This window comes from Penicillium brevicompactum, assembly GCF_028827555.1.
Source record: "Penicillium brevicompactum strain IBT 35665 chromosome Unknown utg000006l_segment0_segment0, whole genome shotgun sequence".
Lineage (NCBI taxonomy): Eukaryota > Fungi > Ascomycota > Eurotiomycetes > Eurotiales > Aspergillaceae > Penicillium > Penicillium brevicompactum.
Window position 1 is genome coordinate 4,914,552 of NW_026623209.1, and position 16,546 is coordinate 4,931,097.

The 16,546-nt window shown below is 51.2% G+C and overlaps 7 protein-coding genes across 7 annotated transcripts; 4 read left to right on the forward strand and 3 right to left on the reverse strand.

Moving 5' to 3' along the window:
* Nucleotides 1-739: 739 nt before the first annotated feature.
* N7506_010079 (acyltransferase family protein) lies at nt 740-2,377 on the forward strand (the record flags this gene model as incomplete). The annotated part of the gene is made up of 1 exon (XM_056959372.1): nt 740-2,377. One exon carries the CDS (start codon nt 740-742, stop codon nt 2,375-2,377), a length of 1,638 nt encoding a protein of 545 aa, XP_056808762.1.
* Nucleotides 2,378-2,974: 597 nt separating this feature from the next.
* Nucleotides 2,975-4,964, reverse strand: N7506_010080 (uncharacterized protein; the record flags this gene model as incomplete). The annotated part of the gene is made up of 4 exons (XM_056959373.1): nt 2,975-3,399; nt 3,454-3,531; nt 3,584-4,187; nt 4,239-4,964. 4 exons carry the CDS (start codon nt 4,962-4,964, stop codon nt 2,975-2,977), a joined length of 1,833 nt encoding a protein of 610 aa, XP_056808763.1.
* A 398-nt stretch (nt 4,965-5,362) lies between these two features.
* N7506_010081 (putative pantetheine-phosphate adenylyltransferase) lies at nt 5,363-6,520 on the forward strand (the record flags this gene model as incomplete). The annotated part of the gene is made up of 1 exon (XM_056959374.1): nt 5,363-6,520. One exon carries the CDS (start codon nt 5,363-5,365, stop codon nt 6,518-6,520), a length of 1,158 nt encoding a protein of 385 aa, XP_056808764.1.
* Nucleotides 6,521-7,184: 664 nt separating this feature from the next.
* On the forward strand, nt 7,185-8,650 carry N7506_010082 (F-box domain protein; the record flags this gene model as incomplete). Its single annotated transcript, XM_056959375.1, has 2 exons — nt 7,185-7,512; nt 7,563-8,650. 2 exons carry the CDS (start codon nt 7,185-7,187, stop codon nt 8,648-8,650), a joined length of 1,416 nt encoding a protein of 471 aa, XP_056808765.1.
* A 239-nt stretch (nt 8,651-8,889) lies between these two features.
* Nucleotides 8,890-10,482, reverse strand: N7506_010083 (histidine phosphatase family protein; the record flags this gene model as incomplete). The annotated part of the gene is made up of 1 exon (XM_056959376.1): nt 8,890-10,482. One exon carries the CDS (start codon nt 10,480-10,482, stop codon nt 8,890-8,892), a length of 1,593 nt encoding a protein of 530 aa, XP_056808766.1.
* A 1,406-nt stretch (nt 10,483-11,888) lies between these two features.
* Nucleotides 11,889-14,735, forward strand: N7506_010084 (uncharacterized protein; the record flags this gene model as incomplete). The annotated part of the gene is made up of 1 exon (XM_056959377.1): nt 11,889-14,735. One exon carries the CDS (start codon nt 11,889-11,891, stop codon nt 14,733-14,735), a length of 2,847 nt encoding a protein of 948 aa, XP_056808767.1.
* A 411-nt stretch (nt 14,736-15,146) lies between these two features.
* N7506_010085 (TFIIH/NER complex subunit TFB3) lies at nt 15,147-16,353 on the reverse strand (the record flags this gene model as incomplete). Its single annotated transcript, XM_056959378.1, has 3 exons — nt 15,147-15,972; nt 16,022-16,262; nt 16,317-16,353. 3 exons carry the CDS (start codon nt 16,351-16,353, stop codon nt 15,147-15,149), a joined length of 1,104 nt encoding a protein of 367 aa, XP_056808768.1.
* Nucleotides 16,354-16,546: the final 193 nt, after the last annotated feature.

Genomic DNA, 16,546 nt, shown 5'->3' on the forward strand with positions numbered 1-16,546 from the left:
CAGGGGGCCCATTTGCTTGGTATGATAATGATATAAGGGCCAATATTTGGAAAAGAAAATTCGACAAAGCTTTCAAAAAATAATCATTGAAGTCGAGATCTGCTGCTGAGGCCCAATTACTCCGTAGTGGTTAGTGGTTAGTGGTTAGTGGTACGGAGTACTTTAGACCCGTGGACGAGGGTCGCTATTTATTACTCTCTCTACGGAGAAGTCAGTTGGTTTGACACCTGTAGACATTCCCCATCTTTGAATTATTTGAATATATTTCTTGGCCCTGCAGCTTCTCGACTGTGCTAATTGAATTGAAGCGAAGGCTGGCACAATTGTGGGAATGACAGAGTGCAGAGTGCAGAATCATCGAGTCGCAGTTAAGCTGCGAATGTACGAAAGCGGCAGTCGATCGGCGGCGCTGCCGTGCCTCGTCATTGCATTCGATAACTACTCCGAACTACACACTCCGTGCTCTTTTCACTTGCTGCCATGTCCATCTGCTGAATGGTTTCGATGAACCCCGCCTAACTGCGAGCCCTGGAGCCTCTTTCCGCTGACGTATTTGCCTCACCTCGCCCACCCCAACGCACGTCACTGCACAATCTCGCTGGACGAGAGTCACGCAAAGCGTCTCGTTTCGCCCCTCAAACCACTTCAAATCGGCCTACATACTTCCTTCCAAGAGATCTACTCTGTACATGGAGTCCCGACCCCGAAAAATACCCCTGCAACCGACCTGCAGGACACAATGAAATACAATACCGAAGATAGGGCCACCACTTCGGCCGCCGATATCCCTCTCAACGACCTCGAATCCGCCTCCAATTCGGGGACTCGTTCAAATACCACATCGCGCTGGGATAATTTCTCGCAATTCCACCCGTCCAAGATCCTCGCGCATCCCGATGGCTTGACACAAAAATTGTCGCAAGAGGACTGGTTGGCATATGCGGAAGACAAATGGCACAAGTTCACAGTCGCGCTCACGCCGAGTTTCCTCCAGCACTGGGTAGGTGGTGAGCCACCTGCAACCTCAAAACTCCACGCGATTGCCGCGCTGGATGGCTTGCGCGGCTGGGCCTGTCTACTCGTATTCAACTTCCATTTCCTTTTCACATACACCTGGAAGGTCGCAATAGGATGGGGATTTGGAGGAGAAAACTTTGGAATCCATCAGCTGCCTTTTGTGCATATGTTGATATCCGGCCATATCATGGTGTCCATCTTCTTCGTGCTTTCGGGCTACGTTCTGTCATATAAACCGCTCAAGACGATTCGGAGCAGGTCCTTCAATCAAACGTTCACAACGCTTGCATCGGGGACATTTCGTCGAGCCTTCCGCCTCTACATACCCGCGCTTGTTGGCATTTTCTGTGTCTTCGTGGCTGTTCGCCTCGGGTTGTACAATTACTCCAATGCCGTTATTAGGGAAGGCCACACAATTCTCGGAACAAACGAGCAACACCCTCATATGATGAAGACGTTCTCAAAACAGAGCGATGATTTGTGGGATACGGTCGCCACTTTGTTGAATCCGTTCGACTATGCGCTGTACTATAACTACTACAACCCGCACCTGTGGACAATTCCTCTCGAGTTCCGCTCTTCTCTGATTCTGTTTGTTGTTATCATGGGAACCTCGCGTCTGGTGTCATCAGTGCGCATGACGCTGGTCTCCGGCTTGGTCTGGTTCTGCATGCGCTATGGACGCTGGGAAATGGTTATGTTCTTGTTCGGTATGCTGATGGCTGAAGTTGACCTCATTTATGGTACATGGGAGCAACCCCCAAGACCAGCAGCAGAAGATGAGAAGACAACCATCCGTCTTGGCCCAAGCAGCAAGGTCACACTCACATTGTCTCGCCGCTGGCTATGGATCTCACTATTCGTGGTTGGTCTGTATTTCGGCTCCTGCCCCAACATTGGCTTCAAATGGACACCTTTCTATAGGTGGTTGTGGTACATCACTCCATACACATATCCCGAGCCCCACCGCTTCGCCCAGACCATTGGTGCCGCCATCATCGTGTTCTCCATCAACCACTCCCCGGACATCCAGAAGCTGTTCACCAACCCGCTTTCCCAATACCTCGGGAAAATCTCCTTTGCATTCTATGTAGTTCACGGTCCAATTCTTCATTGCCTGGGCTACGCTCTCATGCCTAATATCTGGAACATCACTGGGAAGGAAACCAACCTCCAGTATTGCCTTGGGTTCCTAATTGGCTGGCTCATCTGTCTCCCCGTCGCTATCTGGATGGGCGATGTTTTCTGGCGCGCCGTGGATATCCCCAGCGTCAAATTTGCGCGCTCGCTCGAGGACCGTCTGATTTCCAAAGATCCAGCCCACCGTCCTCCAACCTTGACGGTTTCCCATGTGGATTGAGCCCTGTACTTTTTTTTTTTTTGGCTCTGGCTGCAGCACATGTTTGATTAGGATGTACTGATAGCCTACACATAGCTTATATTATGATACCACCTCGCTGGGCGAGATGCTTATTTTTATTCATCGCTTTCCAAGGTTCGCGATCAACTGCTTCCTCTCCTTTCTGCCCAGGTGGTGAATTAAACCATGCAGGCATTCAAAGAGATTGTACTTGACTATTATATGTTTTTGTTGTTTTCACTGACATCTAGGTACTAATGATAGACCTCGGGATCTGTGCTTCAAGGCATTGGGAAATTCCAGGAGTCGGTAGGTAGCTCTCATGGCGTGAGATTACGTTCCATAGCCTCAACTCAAATTCAATGTATAGTTCATTCATTCATTCACTCGTACCAACCAAGTCAGTATGGCCACCAAATAAAATCAACAATAGCAGCCCGCAAAAATCTCCATGCATACAAACAGCGTGGCACAAGCGGCGTGAGGGGAGCCAAAGCCAGATTGATGCAGTATCGCGAGGCAGAAAAGCAGAGATAGGAATCTAATGCAGTAGTTCGTATCGTCCGAGACGAAACGACAAAATCAACGCCTTTTGGTTTATAGGGAAACCCCGGTGAGACCTCTTCCACCGCAGATACCAAGCCATTCACGTGGCTGGCCGGTGTGGTTGGGTCCACCTGATGGGGACCAACTGATATTGGAGATTTCGTACTCGCTTTGCCAGACGGCTGCCGGGCCGCGCTCGGAGGTTGTCGATGGCGGTGCGCCTGTGGGGTGTGTGGGTGGGGAGGCGATGGGGGCGGCGTTATGTTGGTTGATCAGGTCCCACAGGAGGACCATGCTGTCGTCACCGCCGGATGCGAGAATGCCGCGGCGACTTGGGGACCATTCTACGCAGTTCAAGGCTGCGGAGTGGCCCTTTAACTCCAGCAGGGCTTGGCCCGGTTGACGGACGTCGAGGACTCGAACGACACTTGAGTCTTGGGAGAATGTTGCCAAGAGGTGGGCGTCATGTGGTGATGCTGTACTTTCATTAATAGGTAGTTCACCTTAACCTGAAACATGGTCTTTCATACCTGCGATTCTCAAGAGAGGCGGTGGGTTGAGACCAGTCTGTGATTGACCAGGGGGACTGGAGTTTCCGGGACTCATGTCTGAATATGGCGGTTAGTGCAGAACTTTCATGTATTTTGGGCAGGCGCTTACTCTTGTCATTTTTGTCCGTTGGCTCGTAGATGATGGTGCTATGCTCGAGGCTTCGGAGATCAAACATTCGTACACTACCATCTGCGCCGCAGCTGACAAACACATCGACGCTGTTGGCGCAGAATCGAACATCGTAGACTTCCTTGTCGTGGGCGATCAGTTGTGTCTTTGCAGTCAAAGTGGGAATATCCCAAATGGTGCAGGTTGTGTCAATGCTGGAAGTGATGATCAGACTAGGTGAAATCGTGTTCCAATCCAGAGAGGTGATAGGGGCGGTGTGCTCGGGAGATTTCGAGTTGGACAGCAGCGCTAGCGGGGAAAGCTTGGAGGTGGGGGTTTCCCGCTGGCTCATGGGGCGGGTGATAGAGTTGGTGCTCTGCAGAGGTTGGGAGTTTGGCAACGACCATAGGCGAAGGTGATCACCTGACGTGGCCAGCAAATCAGTTGATTGTTTTTGGGACGATGGCGGCTCCCAGAGAATGCGAGTCACTGGATAAGAATGTGTCGCCTCGGCAGTTTTGACGTAGTCCAATTTGATCTCCCCCGCGGCGGCATCTGGGGTATCGGGGTCTGGTTGTGTCCAGTGCGCATCGACGATTTGAATCTAGACTCTGGTCAGCACTCGCACGATGATTCACGTATCAATCTCACGTACATAGTTGTGGTTGTCTTCTAGGTAACTTCCCATCGCCAGTTTTCCTCCGAACCCGGAGCTCCCTGCAATGGGCCATTTGCACCAATCCACCGCATATATGGGCCACGGTGCTACATAATTGCTGTTGGTCGGCACCTGGTTATCTCCGTTGTTGTAGGGCACCGATGGCACCCCTGGGTTCAAAAGTGCCTCGCTCAAGAGATGCTCGCCCGAGGGCCTGATATCAGACAAGCCAAGGGGCGAGTACTTCGAGCCTTGCGGGGTATGGGGTGTGTACCCGCCAGGGGAAGAGGGATATTTGGAGCCATCCGGCGCACCATGTTGCTTGTAAATTGACTGATCAAACCCTGCGGGGCTGGATCGCGAATGTCCGTGCGAATTGATCATGCTTGCGCGGTGGTTCGGCTGGGAGGAGGGTTGCTGCATCGTTGGAACGACTGATGGGGCGGTATTTATCGAAACTGCTGGGGGACGGTTACCGGGCTGCAGGGCACCAGGGAGAGCAGTGCTGCTGTGATTCCCATCACCTCCGTACTGGGAGCTCGATTGCACGTTGATCGCGGGAAGTCGGGCACCTGCGTCTGGGGTGGCTGGGTATTCATGCGAGGAGGACTGACGGGACAAGTTTGGGTTGCTCAGTCCTGAGGATGGCATATGAAGTTCCTCTGGTTGGCGACTAAAGACCGTTGACCGACGGTGAGAGTCGTAGGAGGCGGGATTCGACATGGTGCAGCTGGGGCTGAACAGCAGAAGCGCCTATGCAGGGGAGGATGCGATGGATCGAGAGCTCCACCTGTCCGATCAAGGAGGTTGGGGAATGGGGGCGATGCGCAACGGGCGTCGAGAGAGCTCCGACCAGATGTCAGCCAGATATCATTCCAGCTTATCAAGTCACTCTCGCAATGGCATCTCCTCGAAGGAGAAGAAGAGGGCGGTGTTCATCCCCACGCTGAGTAAGCCTGTCCGAGCAACCATGGAACCCCGGCGGAGATGAATCCGATCGTTGCTTGAGCCTTTGCTTTTACCGTCTGTTTACTTTCTCTTTTGATATTTCACTACTCCGTACGCGGAGTTCTCTTTTGCAAGCTATCTGAAGATTGTGGATATCAATAGGAATTTGCACAATGTCCGCCAACCACAACCCTTCGGCGTTGCTTCTACTTCCCCCGCCTTCAGCCTTTTCTTTTGAGCAAGTCAAGGAGGCCTTTGAACCATCATTGGTTGATGTCCTCACAAGGCTCTCGGGAGGCTCAGATGATTCCAAAATAGCTTTGCTTGATATTGCGCTGGTCCTTCCCATCTCCCCAGGCGGCAAGCCTCGGGCCAAAGTGTTTGCGCAGCTGCAACAATATCTGACGAGTGTGTATAGTCTGGTTGGTGCGATCTGTGCAACACACAGTATCGAGCTTGACACTCCAGGTGGTATCGATACCCGGGTGGTATTTGTCGATTATACCCATGAGGAACCCATCAAGGCCTCTGATAGCCCACAATTTGGCCCTGTTCTTGACTTACCATCACTGGCAAATTCCGGACGCAGTTGGGATCACATCTTCCACCTTTCCAACACGCTTGGCAAAGATCTGGCCAGTGCTTTTGTGCAAGCTCAATCTCGGGGCGATACGAAGGCACGGTTGCAAGCCATCACAAGCAATCCTGACTGGACGATCCCTCAACCCTTGCTAATTCCTGACAACCAACCATCCAAGCCGCACTCTTCCGTGATTGTGGGTGGTACATTTGACCACCTTCATCTCGGCCACAAGCTTCTTCTCACAGCCGAAGCCCTCGCTTTGGAGCCACTTGATCAGGAGGCCCGCTTGATCGTCGGAGTTACTGGGGATGCACTGCTGGTCAACAAAAAACATGCCGAGTTCTTAGAGGATTGGGAACAGCGCTGGAAGAGTACCTCCTCGTTCCTTGCGGCCATTATGGACTTTACCCCGGACAAATCATCACCTGAGATCGAACGTTCCGCTGCGCCTAAAACTGTTATCGTTAAGATCCAGCCAAAACTGACATTCGAATTTGTGGAAATCTCAGATCCCTTCGGGCCCACCATCACGAAGGAAAACATTGACGTGATCGTCGTGTCCCGCGAGACTCGTTCGGGAGGGGCCGCAGTCAACGAAGAGCGGCTCAAGAAAGGATGGAAGGCTCTGACAGTATTCGAAGTGGATGTCCTCCAGTCGGGGGATGCAGTCACAACCACCGAGGACTTTGAGAGCAAAATCAGCAGTACTGAGATCAGACGGCGTCGGGCTCATCTCGCAAAGGTCTGAGGGGAAGCGTATATCCAAGCATTATTTTATAGTCTCCGATACATACATTAGCTCATTTTGAATTCGGCCATTTTCCCCCAATCCTCTGAGAGAGAGGGTGAGGGAATGAGAAACCCATGCGTAAGGCCCGTCACTCTGCATGATGTGACGACTTTGAGGCGGGGTCTGCATTGACTTTCAACCCTCCACAACCACTCGACTCGCTCTCATTTAATCGGCCACTGCAGGTTCGCGCTGGCTGGCCGCAGAAGCAATCAATCATGTGATTCTTGTGTTTCCATCGTCACCAATGGAATCGTTCTGTTCGGGTGACGGGGCCAGGCTTGTCGATGTGAAGTAGGCGCTAGCCCCGGGTGACGATCCCCCGGTCGCGATGTGATTGTTAGGATGAGAGCTCTCGCCATGCGTCGATGGTGAGACAAATCCAGTTTCCTAGTGTATCTTGCATACATGCAGATATGCAGGAGACAAAAATGAAGATAGCCTCGACTCTTAGCTCTTTCATTTGTTTTTATGCCGCCTTCCCCCCTTCTCCCAATTCCCTCCGTGACTTGTCTCTCCGGTCTCTTAGGCTGGTAAAGAGCTTCGACTTCCCTTCAATCTCTTCGGTATTCCATGTTGCTGCTACAAAAAGCAGCCGAGGGTTCGGCAGCGAGCGCCGATCATGGATCAGCCACGTCACATTCAAGATCTCGCCGATGAACTACTGAGCGAGATCCTTTATTTACTCGACCCACCTCGTGAGATATACAAAAAATTCAATGGCAATGGCCATCAAGCAGTCAGTCTCAATGGTGAAGCGTCCGACCTCGATCGTTTCCGTCTCGTATGCAAGCGATTCATGCGAATCGGGACCCCTCACAAGTTTTCTCGCTTTACTTTGCGATTCTCCGAGCATGGCTTTCGGCGACTAGATGAGCTGTTAGAAATGCAGCTGGCATGTTATGTGAAGAGCATCACTTACATGGTGCGGCCATTTTACCAAGGAAGCGGTATAAATCTCCACATCCCCGCATACAATTCCCCAGCTGACAGCCATCAGGATGGTCTCAAATTATGCGCGAGCTTGAAACCAAAGATCCAACCCTGTTCCGAATCCACAGCCACCGATACCGCGAGCAAACCAATATAACCCTCAAAAACCACGACCAATCACGCCTTCGTCTCGTCCTAGCAGCCTCGACCTCTTTACAACAAATCACCCTCCTGAGACTGCAAGACAAAGCAGACGACGACCTCTTGAAGTTCATGCGTACCCGCCAAACATCGTCTTTCACATGGGACTCGGCCTGCACACGGGCAATAACAAACCTAAGCATCGCGCTTCTCAATTCAGACTCCAAAATCCGCTTCACAGCACCCCAAATCAGTTCCGAAGCAGCCCTCAATCTCATCCACGCCCCGCCAGCATCCCTCGCCGCAATTGGAGCCCACCTCACAAGCCTCGATTTAAACTTTCCCTCAACCAATGATCTAACAGGCACAATGAGCTCCCTCTCGCCGACCCTCCGTCGCTTCTTCATGGCAGCCAAGCATCTCTCTGCAATTCACATCGGGTTTTTGAGTAGACATCCTCTAGACCTCAATCTAGACTCGATGTTCCATCATATCCGTTGGAAAACGCTCCGCAAACTGAGTCTCCAAGGCTGGCGCTTGGACGCCAGCGAAATCATTGCGATAGCGCGCAGGCATACGCAGCTCCGTGACCTGAGACTCGTGGGAATATACCTACGCTCTGGGCTGTGGCGGGATGTGCTCCTCGTTTTGCGCGAGGAACTCGTGCTGGAACATCTCGAGTTAAGGGAAATTGACTACGCCAGTCACTTTAACTCTGTCGTGACAACCGGTGCGGAGGTTTCTGATATTGGGCCGATTGGTGTTTCTGGACCTGCGTGCTCCCCGCTTACCGTTTCTGCTGGGACGGCTGAGGTTGGGACGGCTGGTGTCCCAACTTTGAGGAATAGACGGGGGTTGTTGAGGCGGGACTCGGTTGAGAGGTTGAGAGGTTTGGCTGTGGAAGATTTGAAGGACGATGGGATGAGAGTGATGCGGAGACAGTTGCCGCTGTGGGAGGCTTGGGTGCTTGCTTCGACGGGGATTGGAAGAAATGGGAGGTCCTGGAACATGTAGCGAACAAAATGTTGAGTTGCTTTTGGAGTTGGGGGGCTGTTTGAATTAGCCTTTTGTCTGCGTCAGAGCCCTTATATATTGGATACAATAGCATTGTTTCTGAGACCTAGATGCTTAGTTTGACGTAGGGAGAAAATCATATCATGAAAGTTGAAATCAAATTTAACATAATGATAATGCTTGGGGTATCAGCTTAATGATAGAAGCACGCAAAAGAGCGACAATTTTTGGAGCAAAAATCAGTCAAAGCACTGATCCCATTTTCCTCCCGAGCGTGCAAAAGTCAGCCCGTTGATGAAGTCCTTGCGACGACAGCGACCCAATGAGTCTACCGAGCATCCATGCAGCGGGACAACCCGATCATTGACGAGAATCCTGACAAACGGCTCTGGGTCCGGGTCTGAGTGACACTTCATCATCTCAACGTAAGCACGAGCAGCGAAGGGTACTGTCCAGGCAGCTGAATAACCATCTGCTTTGTCGGGGGTCTGCAGGTGGGTGCGAGGAAGTGGCAGGGTGCTGTTGTACAAGCCCAAAGCGAAGAAAATGGGGATCATTCCATTATCATGGGTGAAATCCGCATACATGGTATAGTTGAGGGGGAAAGTAGCAGCACCAGGGGCATCGAGGGTATGGTTGGTGGTCGTATCATCGTGAACGGGGGTACGGGTCAGTCGAGCGATAAGCTCGTTCACAAAACCGACTCCCATCGTTGGACCAAGCGGATTGCCTGCTCCATAGCCGTAGTATTTGCTCAGTGACTGAAGGTAGTTGTACTGCGTCCATTCGGCCTCGGTGAACAAGTCACAGAAAGGCGAGTGGCTAGTAAAATTGTGGCTTTGGGAAACTGTCTCAAATGGACAAAGATCCATTATCTTGGTCACATCAGAGTCATCAAGTGTAACGCCTGGAAGATCAGCCTCAAGTCGAGCCCGAATCGCAGGCCAGTAGATGGCAGTGTAATTGTCAGCGACTTCATCGCTCAGACCGCTGTTCTCGAAGTTTGTGCAGACGTCGGCATGATTGAGAGTGTTGTTTGAGCCCTCTGCTTCAGAGACAATGACACTTATCTTGGGCTTGTCCTGTCGGTGATTGGCTTCCCTATCGTGCGACTTTGCGTGTTGGAAGCCTTCGATAAAGTGCTCTCCGGATTCTATCACACGAACGGAATCAGATGAGCGCACAAAGGGCACCGCATTTCTGGTCAACTCTTCGTAGCGCTGGTAGAACTTCAGTCCGGAGCCAACCATTTGGCGCTCTCCAAAGACTGTGAGGTCATCACTGCCGAGGTTGTATTCATACGAGCGCAGAAATGCCATCTTGCCTTTGTATGCCGTGGCATTCGCTTGGATGTCATCGATAAGAGCCCCGTACTTTTTGCTCTTTGAATTGGATGGGTAGCGTGCGCCATGGCGAGAAAGAACTTGAACGAATGTGATATGGCAATCACTAGGAACGTCATCTGAGATCGTAGACTCCTCTGAGAGTGAGAAGTAGGGAGAGTATTGACCCCACTGGTGGGAAATGGCAGAATCGCACTGGTAGCCCCCGTTGATGGTGTTGCACGCATGTTTGTGCTGCGAGGTACTCTTTGATCTGGACAGGAGCGGGTTCGCAGACTGGTCATGCTGCGGGTTGGACACCTCTGCTGTGGAATATGAGATATCCTCAGTTCGTGTCACGAAGTGCACAGCCGCTAGAACCAAAATGCCCATCAATGCCATAGCCATCAAAGGGCGTCTCGGGGAGCTTGATCGCTTCCGAGCATGCTCTCGTGGTGCTCCCAGTAGACTCTCCTCCTCCCTGTTTTGGCTGTATGAGTAGGACGCCATTGAGAACAAGAGTGTACCTTGGTTTTAGTACAACTCAGTACGACCTGCAGTGATGAAGAAGGTGAGAGGGAGATCAGGCCATTTTTGAATGTCCAACGTTCAAAGGACTGGCAAGGTTGGGCGAAACCTGTTGTGCCCGTGAGGGTTTCTCGAACGCTGATTGGTCGCGCTCGCAGTATGAGAGGGAAGGCACGTGGACAACCTTCCAAAGTGGGAAACTGACCGAGTACCTTGGAGATACTTCATGTTGCGTATATTATCACGTGGGTGTGGAGGTCGCTCAGAGTACCATTCACAAGCGTGTTTGACGTTGAGCGATCATTCCCTTAGATGTGTGTAGTGCCGACCATTACTACTCCTGGTAGGTAAACATTTGATCCATGTTTTTAGCTTCTCCATTCTATTTATGCATCTTGACCCACTCTATTATTTAACTTCTAAGCGAGGTTTAATATGTTATTGCTCAGGTTTTACCGTGCTAACCGCAGGTTAAATGAGTATGTTGGTAGAGTACGGAGTACGGAGTAAAGATGGTGTCTTTTATCAAACGAAAAATAATGATCCATGTCTTTCAAACAGCAGAATAGATCATGTGCCTTACAATTGCTAGCCTAAGAGCAGATTCAGAACATCAACCTGAGTTCGCGTCCCGATGTCGGAACTTCCAAGGTTGGAGCTAGCTGCATACTGCAGCTCCAGGTATGGGCTCTACCTAGAAGATTTCCAAGGTTGCCAATCTTCTCTGCGAGAGTATACAAAACTATGGCCTCGGAATTATTAAACATAATTTGATTGCATCCATGGATATTGATTTTTTGTAATTGGAGAAATCCACGGATATTTCATGGATGATTTTTATCAATCGAAACCAACCCTGATTGAAGATTCGAAGTGGTGGATATTTGGTTTCCATCCGATGTGGTTTATATAACCACAACGAGGTTTTCGAGTGGTTTCACCACAATGAATTAACAGCCTTGGACATAAAAATAAAGTGCAGAGCTAGATGTTGCAAACCTGGGTATGTTGGATCAAGAAAGTGTCCTTGACCATCATAATTGCTTGGGATATCTATACCCCACTATAGCCAACAGATGAAGGCAGGTCTTGTTCTGGGTGTGGAAACTTGAATCCGGGGAACCATCATCTCTAAATTGGGACATGATATAGCAAATAGCTATTTTCTCTCTAGCTAAACAATTAATCTAATAATTGACCCCATTGCAGTCACTTCAAGCGCTGCAAGCCGACCAAAACAAATGCGATTTTGTACTTCGGGAGTGGGGAGCTCAGGGGCCAATCAGCTTTCCCGGGGTTGCCGAGACGCGACCCAAACATTCCGACTTTGCTCCAAAACAAACCAGCCTCCCCTAAACTTCAACTTCACCTCTCCCAATTTGCCTGCGATGAATCGACAGTCTGCATATAACGATGATTCATTCTCGCTCACTAACCTGGACGACGAGTTAATGGGCACATCTACGCGTCGCGTTGACGACCTCGATTACGAATTCAACACTTCCACCCTCGACCGTGCTTTCCCCGAATTCTCACAAATACAAACATCCGAAGAGGAAGAACAGCCAGAAATGGAGGACGAACTCACACACAGCGATCTCGAAATGTCCGTCGAGGTAGGACGCGGGGCGACCAACCAAATACGCGACGATTCGCGAAATTCCATGATGAGCTTTGAGAACAGTGTACGCTCCTCTTCACCTGCCATGCGCGTTGAATACCCAACACCCCAGAAGCCCACATCAACGCGTCCATCACGCCGTGCAGTCAGTGAAAATCTACGGAAGAATGCTCAGGTCCGGCGAGCAACCCAAGCACAGAAAGAGAATATGAGCCCACAGGTCTCCAAGACCCAACGGGACCAGCGTCGCACATTCTCAGACATGCACGCCAAGGTCCGAGACAGCTACGAGGGTTCGTTTTTGGAAGATGAACGCCCCTCTCCGATGACAACGAAGACGCGTTCCACGCGTTTTGGAAATGCCAACACCTCACAAGAAATCGCCGACGCCGTGGAGCGGGCCTCGCACGAGGCATATGCGAAAGAAATGCGCAAGACCACATCCAACGCTGGAACTCCTCGCAAAGGCAGTGCCAATGCCAACAACGCTGTTGGCGACACAATGACCCATCAATCATTCCTTCTCCCCGACCTGCCCAATATCTCCGAACTTGTCTCCGGTGTATACGAAGACGGTACACCTGTTTACTCGCGCCAGGGCAAGATGCGCTCTACCCGATTCGTCTCTCCCCTTCAAGACCACACCGATGTCTCCCAGCCCCACGACCACATGCCGCTGGATGCGGTCCCCGTCCCTGAGGATGAGAAGGCGCTATTTGTTCACCTTCGACTGCTCCAAGACAAAGTGGCGGAACTCGAAATGTTTAAATCTGACGCAGAAAAGCGAATGGATGGCTACCGCCATGAAAATGCTGCTCTGAAGTCGAACAAGCCTCGTCAATCAACGAAGCATGATTCGGAAGATCATGAATATAAGAAGGGATTCAAGCGCTTGGCAGCCGAGAATCAAAAATTGGAAGCCGCCAACCTCGCAATGCAAAACCAACTGGATATTGCGGATCGCAAGGCTCAGGTTCAAGAGTCTGCCATCAAGCGTTTGAACCATGACAGAGAGTCCGCTATTACCCAACTGGGAGCCGCCTACCTGGAAGGTCGAGAACTCAAAGTGGAGAATGAAGAGTTGAGGGTCGAGAACGCAGAGCTGCAGTCTCAAATTAGCCGATTGTCCAACCGGAGATCTCGTGAACAGGATCCCGTTGAAGCTGATGCTAGTTCTGATGCGGATGAAAGTCAGGTCTACACCGAGCCCAGTGGAGACATGAGCCGCAGTACCAAGGATCTCACGTCGAGGAGTGCCCGCTCTCACACCAAGACTAAACGCCAAGATGATTCTCGCTCAAAGGTGTCCACTCAAGTGGATAGAGAGATCTCTCGGCTTGAGAAAGAACGTGCCGATGATGCTCTTTTCTCTATCGAGCTAGGATCACGACGGACCTCAGCATCTAAGCCCAAGACCAATGCCACTCGCTCTTCTGAATCCAAGAGCTCCCGCAAACAACCAAATACCAGCAAGCAGCGTGTGAAGCGAGTCGTCCTCGAGGATACCACCGAGCCTGAAGTGTCTAATCAAACCAAGGCTTCCTCAGAGACAGGTGATATCTCATTGTTAAGCATAATTGATGAGAATGAAATCTCCCGACTCCGCAGGACACTGGAGGAGGAAAGGTTGATGCGCAAGCAACGTCGCGCAAGCAACCCAAAGGAAACCAATCCCACCGACACCATCAACTCAACTCGACAGAGCATCTTGAAGAACACTGCCCCACGCAAGTCTGCTCTGCGTGAAAGCAAGCCAGAGATCCCCCGCCCAGCATCGGCTCTTGGTGATCATACCGCTGCCTCCAAAGCAGCCACAGAAGGAGACAGCAGCCTCTCGGTGCCGATCCCAGAGCGCTCCCGGCGCCATTCAGACCACTCATTGCCCACCCCTACACAACGCAAGAAGCAGCGCAATGTCCCGGATATGACATCTGCTTTCATCCTTCCTGACATCACCCTCCATCACGTGGACTTGGCCGCGAGTGACCCATCCAAACTCCCCCAGGAGACGCAGAAAGCATTGGACGGCATTGCCCAACACAGTGGCAAGAACTGCACAGTCTGCAAGGGTCACTCCAACGATTGCAACCATGAGTCAGTGAAGGTTCCTAAACCTGTTCCTGTCTCAGAGCGTATGCCGAAGCCATCTGTCTACAATGAGGAGCCCACTATGCGCCCCTCGCAACCCCCTGCGGTTGCCCTGGCTACTGTCCTCAAGGCACTCGAGGACGAGCTCTCCCACCTTAAGATGCAACTTGCTACCTACCAAGCCGCATACAACAAGCTTGACGCATCTCTTGGCAAGCGCCCGCGCAAGGCCCTCCAAGAGAAGATCGACAAGCTCTTCAAGGACATTGACATGAAAGCGGATCAGATTTATTCCCTTTACGATGTCGTCGAGGGCCAGAAACAGGATGGTCATGAGATGACCGAGCAGGAAATGGAAATGACTTTGGAGTCTATTGGAATCGATGCTGGTCACATCGACATCACCGCTACGACTGACAAGTCCTCTCGCCACGGCCAGATTGACCTTGATGACGAGGAGGATTTGCCTTGGGAGGGCATTGAAAGCACTGGCGATATGACTGGCCACCTTTCACTTGGACATTGATTCATACATCGCATGGCAATGTGATTTTCATTGGTTTGGCCTCATTGGTGTTACTTGGCGTTGACTGTTGTAGTCAGTTTGAATCTGTATGTTATTTTTACTGGATCGAATAATGGATCGTTGGATAGTGATACTCGAAATGTCATTGTGGCCGAAGCGCGGCCTTGCATTCAATCAATTCCTCGTAACCCCAGCTCACGAAGGCCTTTGTGCACTTAATAAGCCTATTCCAAGGTTTCACTGTAGTAACTTGTTCCATCACTGGAGGAGGTAAAAACTTTTTGCTATTCAAAGCCAGATCAAGTGCGGCCTATACGGTACCACAACCAGAAAAACGCCATCGCTATGAAACATAAACACAAAAGACCATGCATGCCATGGACCGGGCTAAATCCAGGTCTACATAGACCCTCAAGCTGCGCCCTCCGCTCCACCCTGGCCCGCAGCGATAGCCGCACCCTCTGTAGCCACCGGCTCAGATACACGAGCAGCATCACGCTGCGAGATCTCCTCCCCAACGAAGCAACTCAATCCCGCAAAAGCCTCCAGCAGTGTACGCGAATAATACTCCCGCAGATTATACCCTCCAGCAAGCATGCTTGCATTATTACGATAATTGTCAAGGAACTGCGAAGGATAAGACTCCTGAAGAGAGTAATAATCCCTCTTCTCAGGCACATAGCCCATGAACGGATCATAAGGCTTCTCAGGTTCAGGCGTCTTGATCTTCCGCAGACCCTTGACAAGTCCCGTATCCACAGAAGACGACAAGCCCGCACTTCGTTTAGGTTCGGAGCGCAGAGCGGCCTGTTTCTGTCGGATGCGATCCTCTTCACTGCGGCGCGCAGAGGACTTCTTGAGCAGAACCTTGTGGCCTTCGCGCGCGATGGCTGCTGCGTCTCCCGAAGAGCCGGAGGCAAGTCGGGTGAGGAAGTCTTCGCGTCCGGCTTGTACTTCGCGGCGCTCGATCTCGTATTCTTGGCGTGCAGCTTGTCGGCGGATGCGGGCTTCTTCTTGTTCTAGGGATATGCGGGCTTGGAAAGAGGTTGCTTCTTCTTGTTCGAGAGTTTGGTTTGCGCGGATAGAGGCCATGTTCTCCGTGGCGTATTTTTGAAGCTGTGCTTCGGTTTTGGAGACGTCGATGCGGCTTACTAGGTTTGCGATTATCTCTTCTCTTTGTTCGAGGAAATCGTCGTAGTTCCGTTTTGTGTCGAATTCTTCTTCTCGTCGGTTCAGGCTGTTGGTTTGTTAGCTTGTTTTGCTTGGTTGGTGAGCCGTGTACGTACATTTGCATCACGCGCCGACGGATATCTACTTCGCGCTCCACATTGATATCTTCGAAGGTTTGCGTGCGGAATCGGTTCTTGCGTAAGGTCTTTCGACACCCAGCTACTGGGCAGTTGGCTGGACCAGATGAGAAGATTCGGTCCACGCACGACTCGCACATCTTGTGGTAGCATTCCGGGTTGATCAAGAATCGCATGTCCGGGTTAAGATAACGCGATGACTTGCAGACGGGACACACCTCTGAGGGGTATGAAATTAGCATGGCACATTTCCAGGTATTTCCTCAGAGCTTACCGTCCTCATCTTGGCGGGGAATCGCATTTGGGGCCATCGTGAGTAGTGTGATGATGGAGGATGAGCTGCGGATTGCGGACTGCGGAAGTCAGTCCAGGCTGATAAGCAGTATCGTGCACGGACCGCGCCACCGTCTCACCTTTTTCATACCTTTTTTTCTCGCCGCCGACGCACCCACTCGCATCTCTTCTTTGTTTAACATCCCTGAGCGAAGTCGCTACTGCGCAACC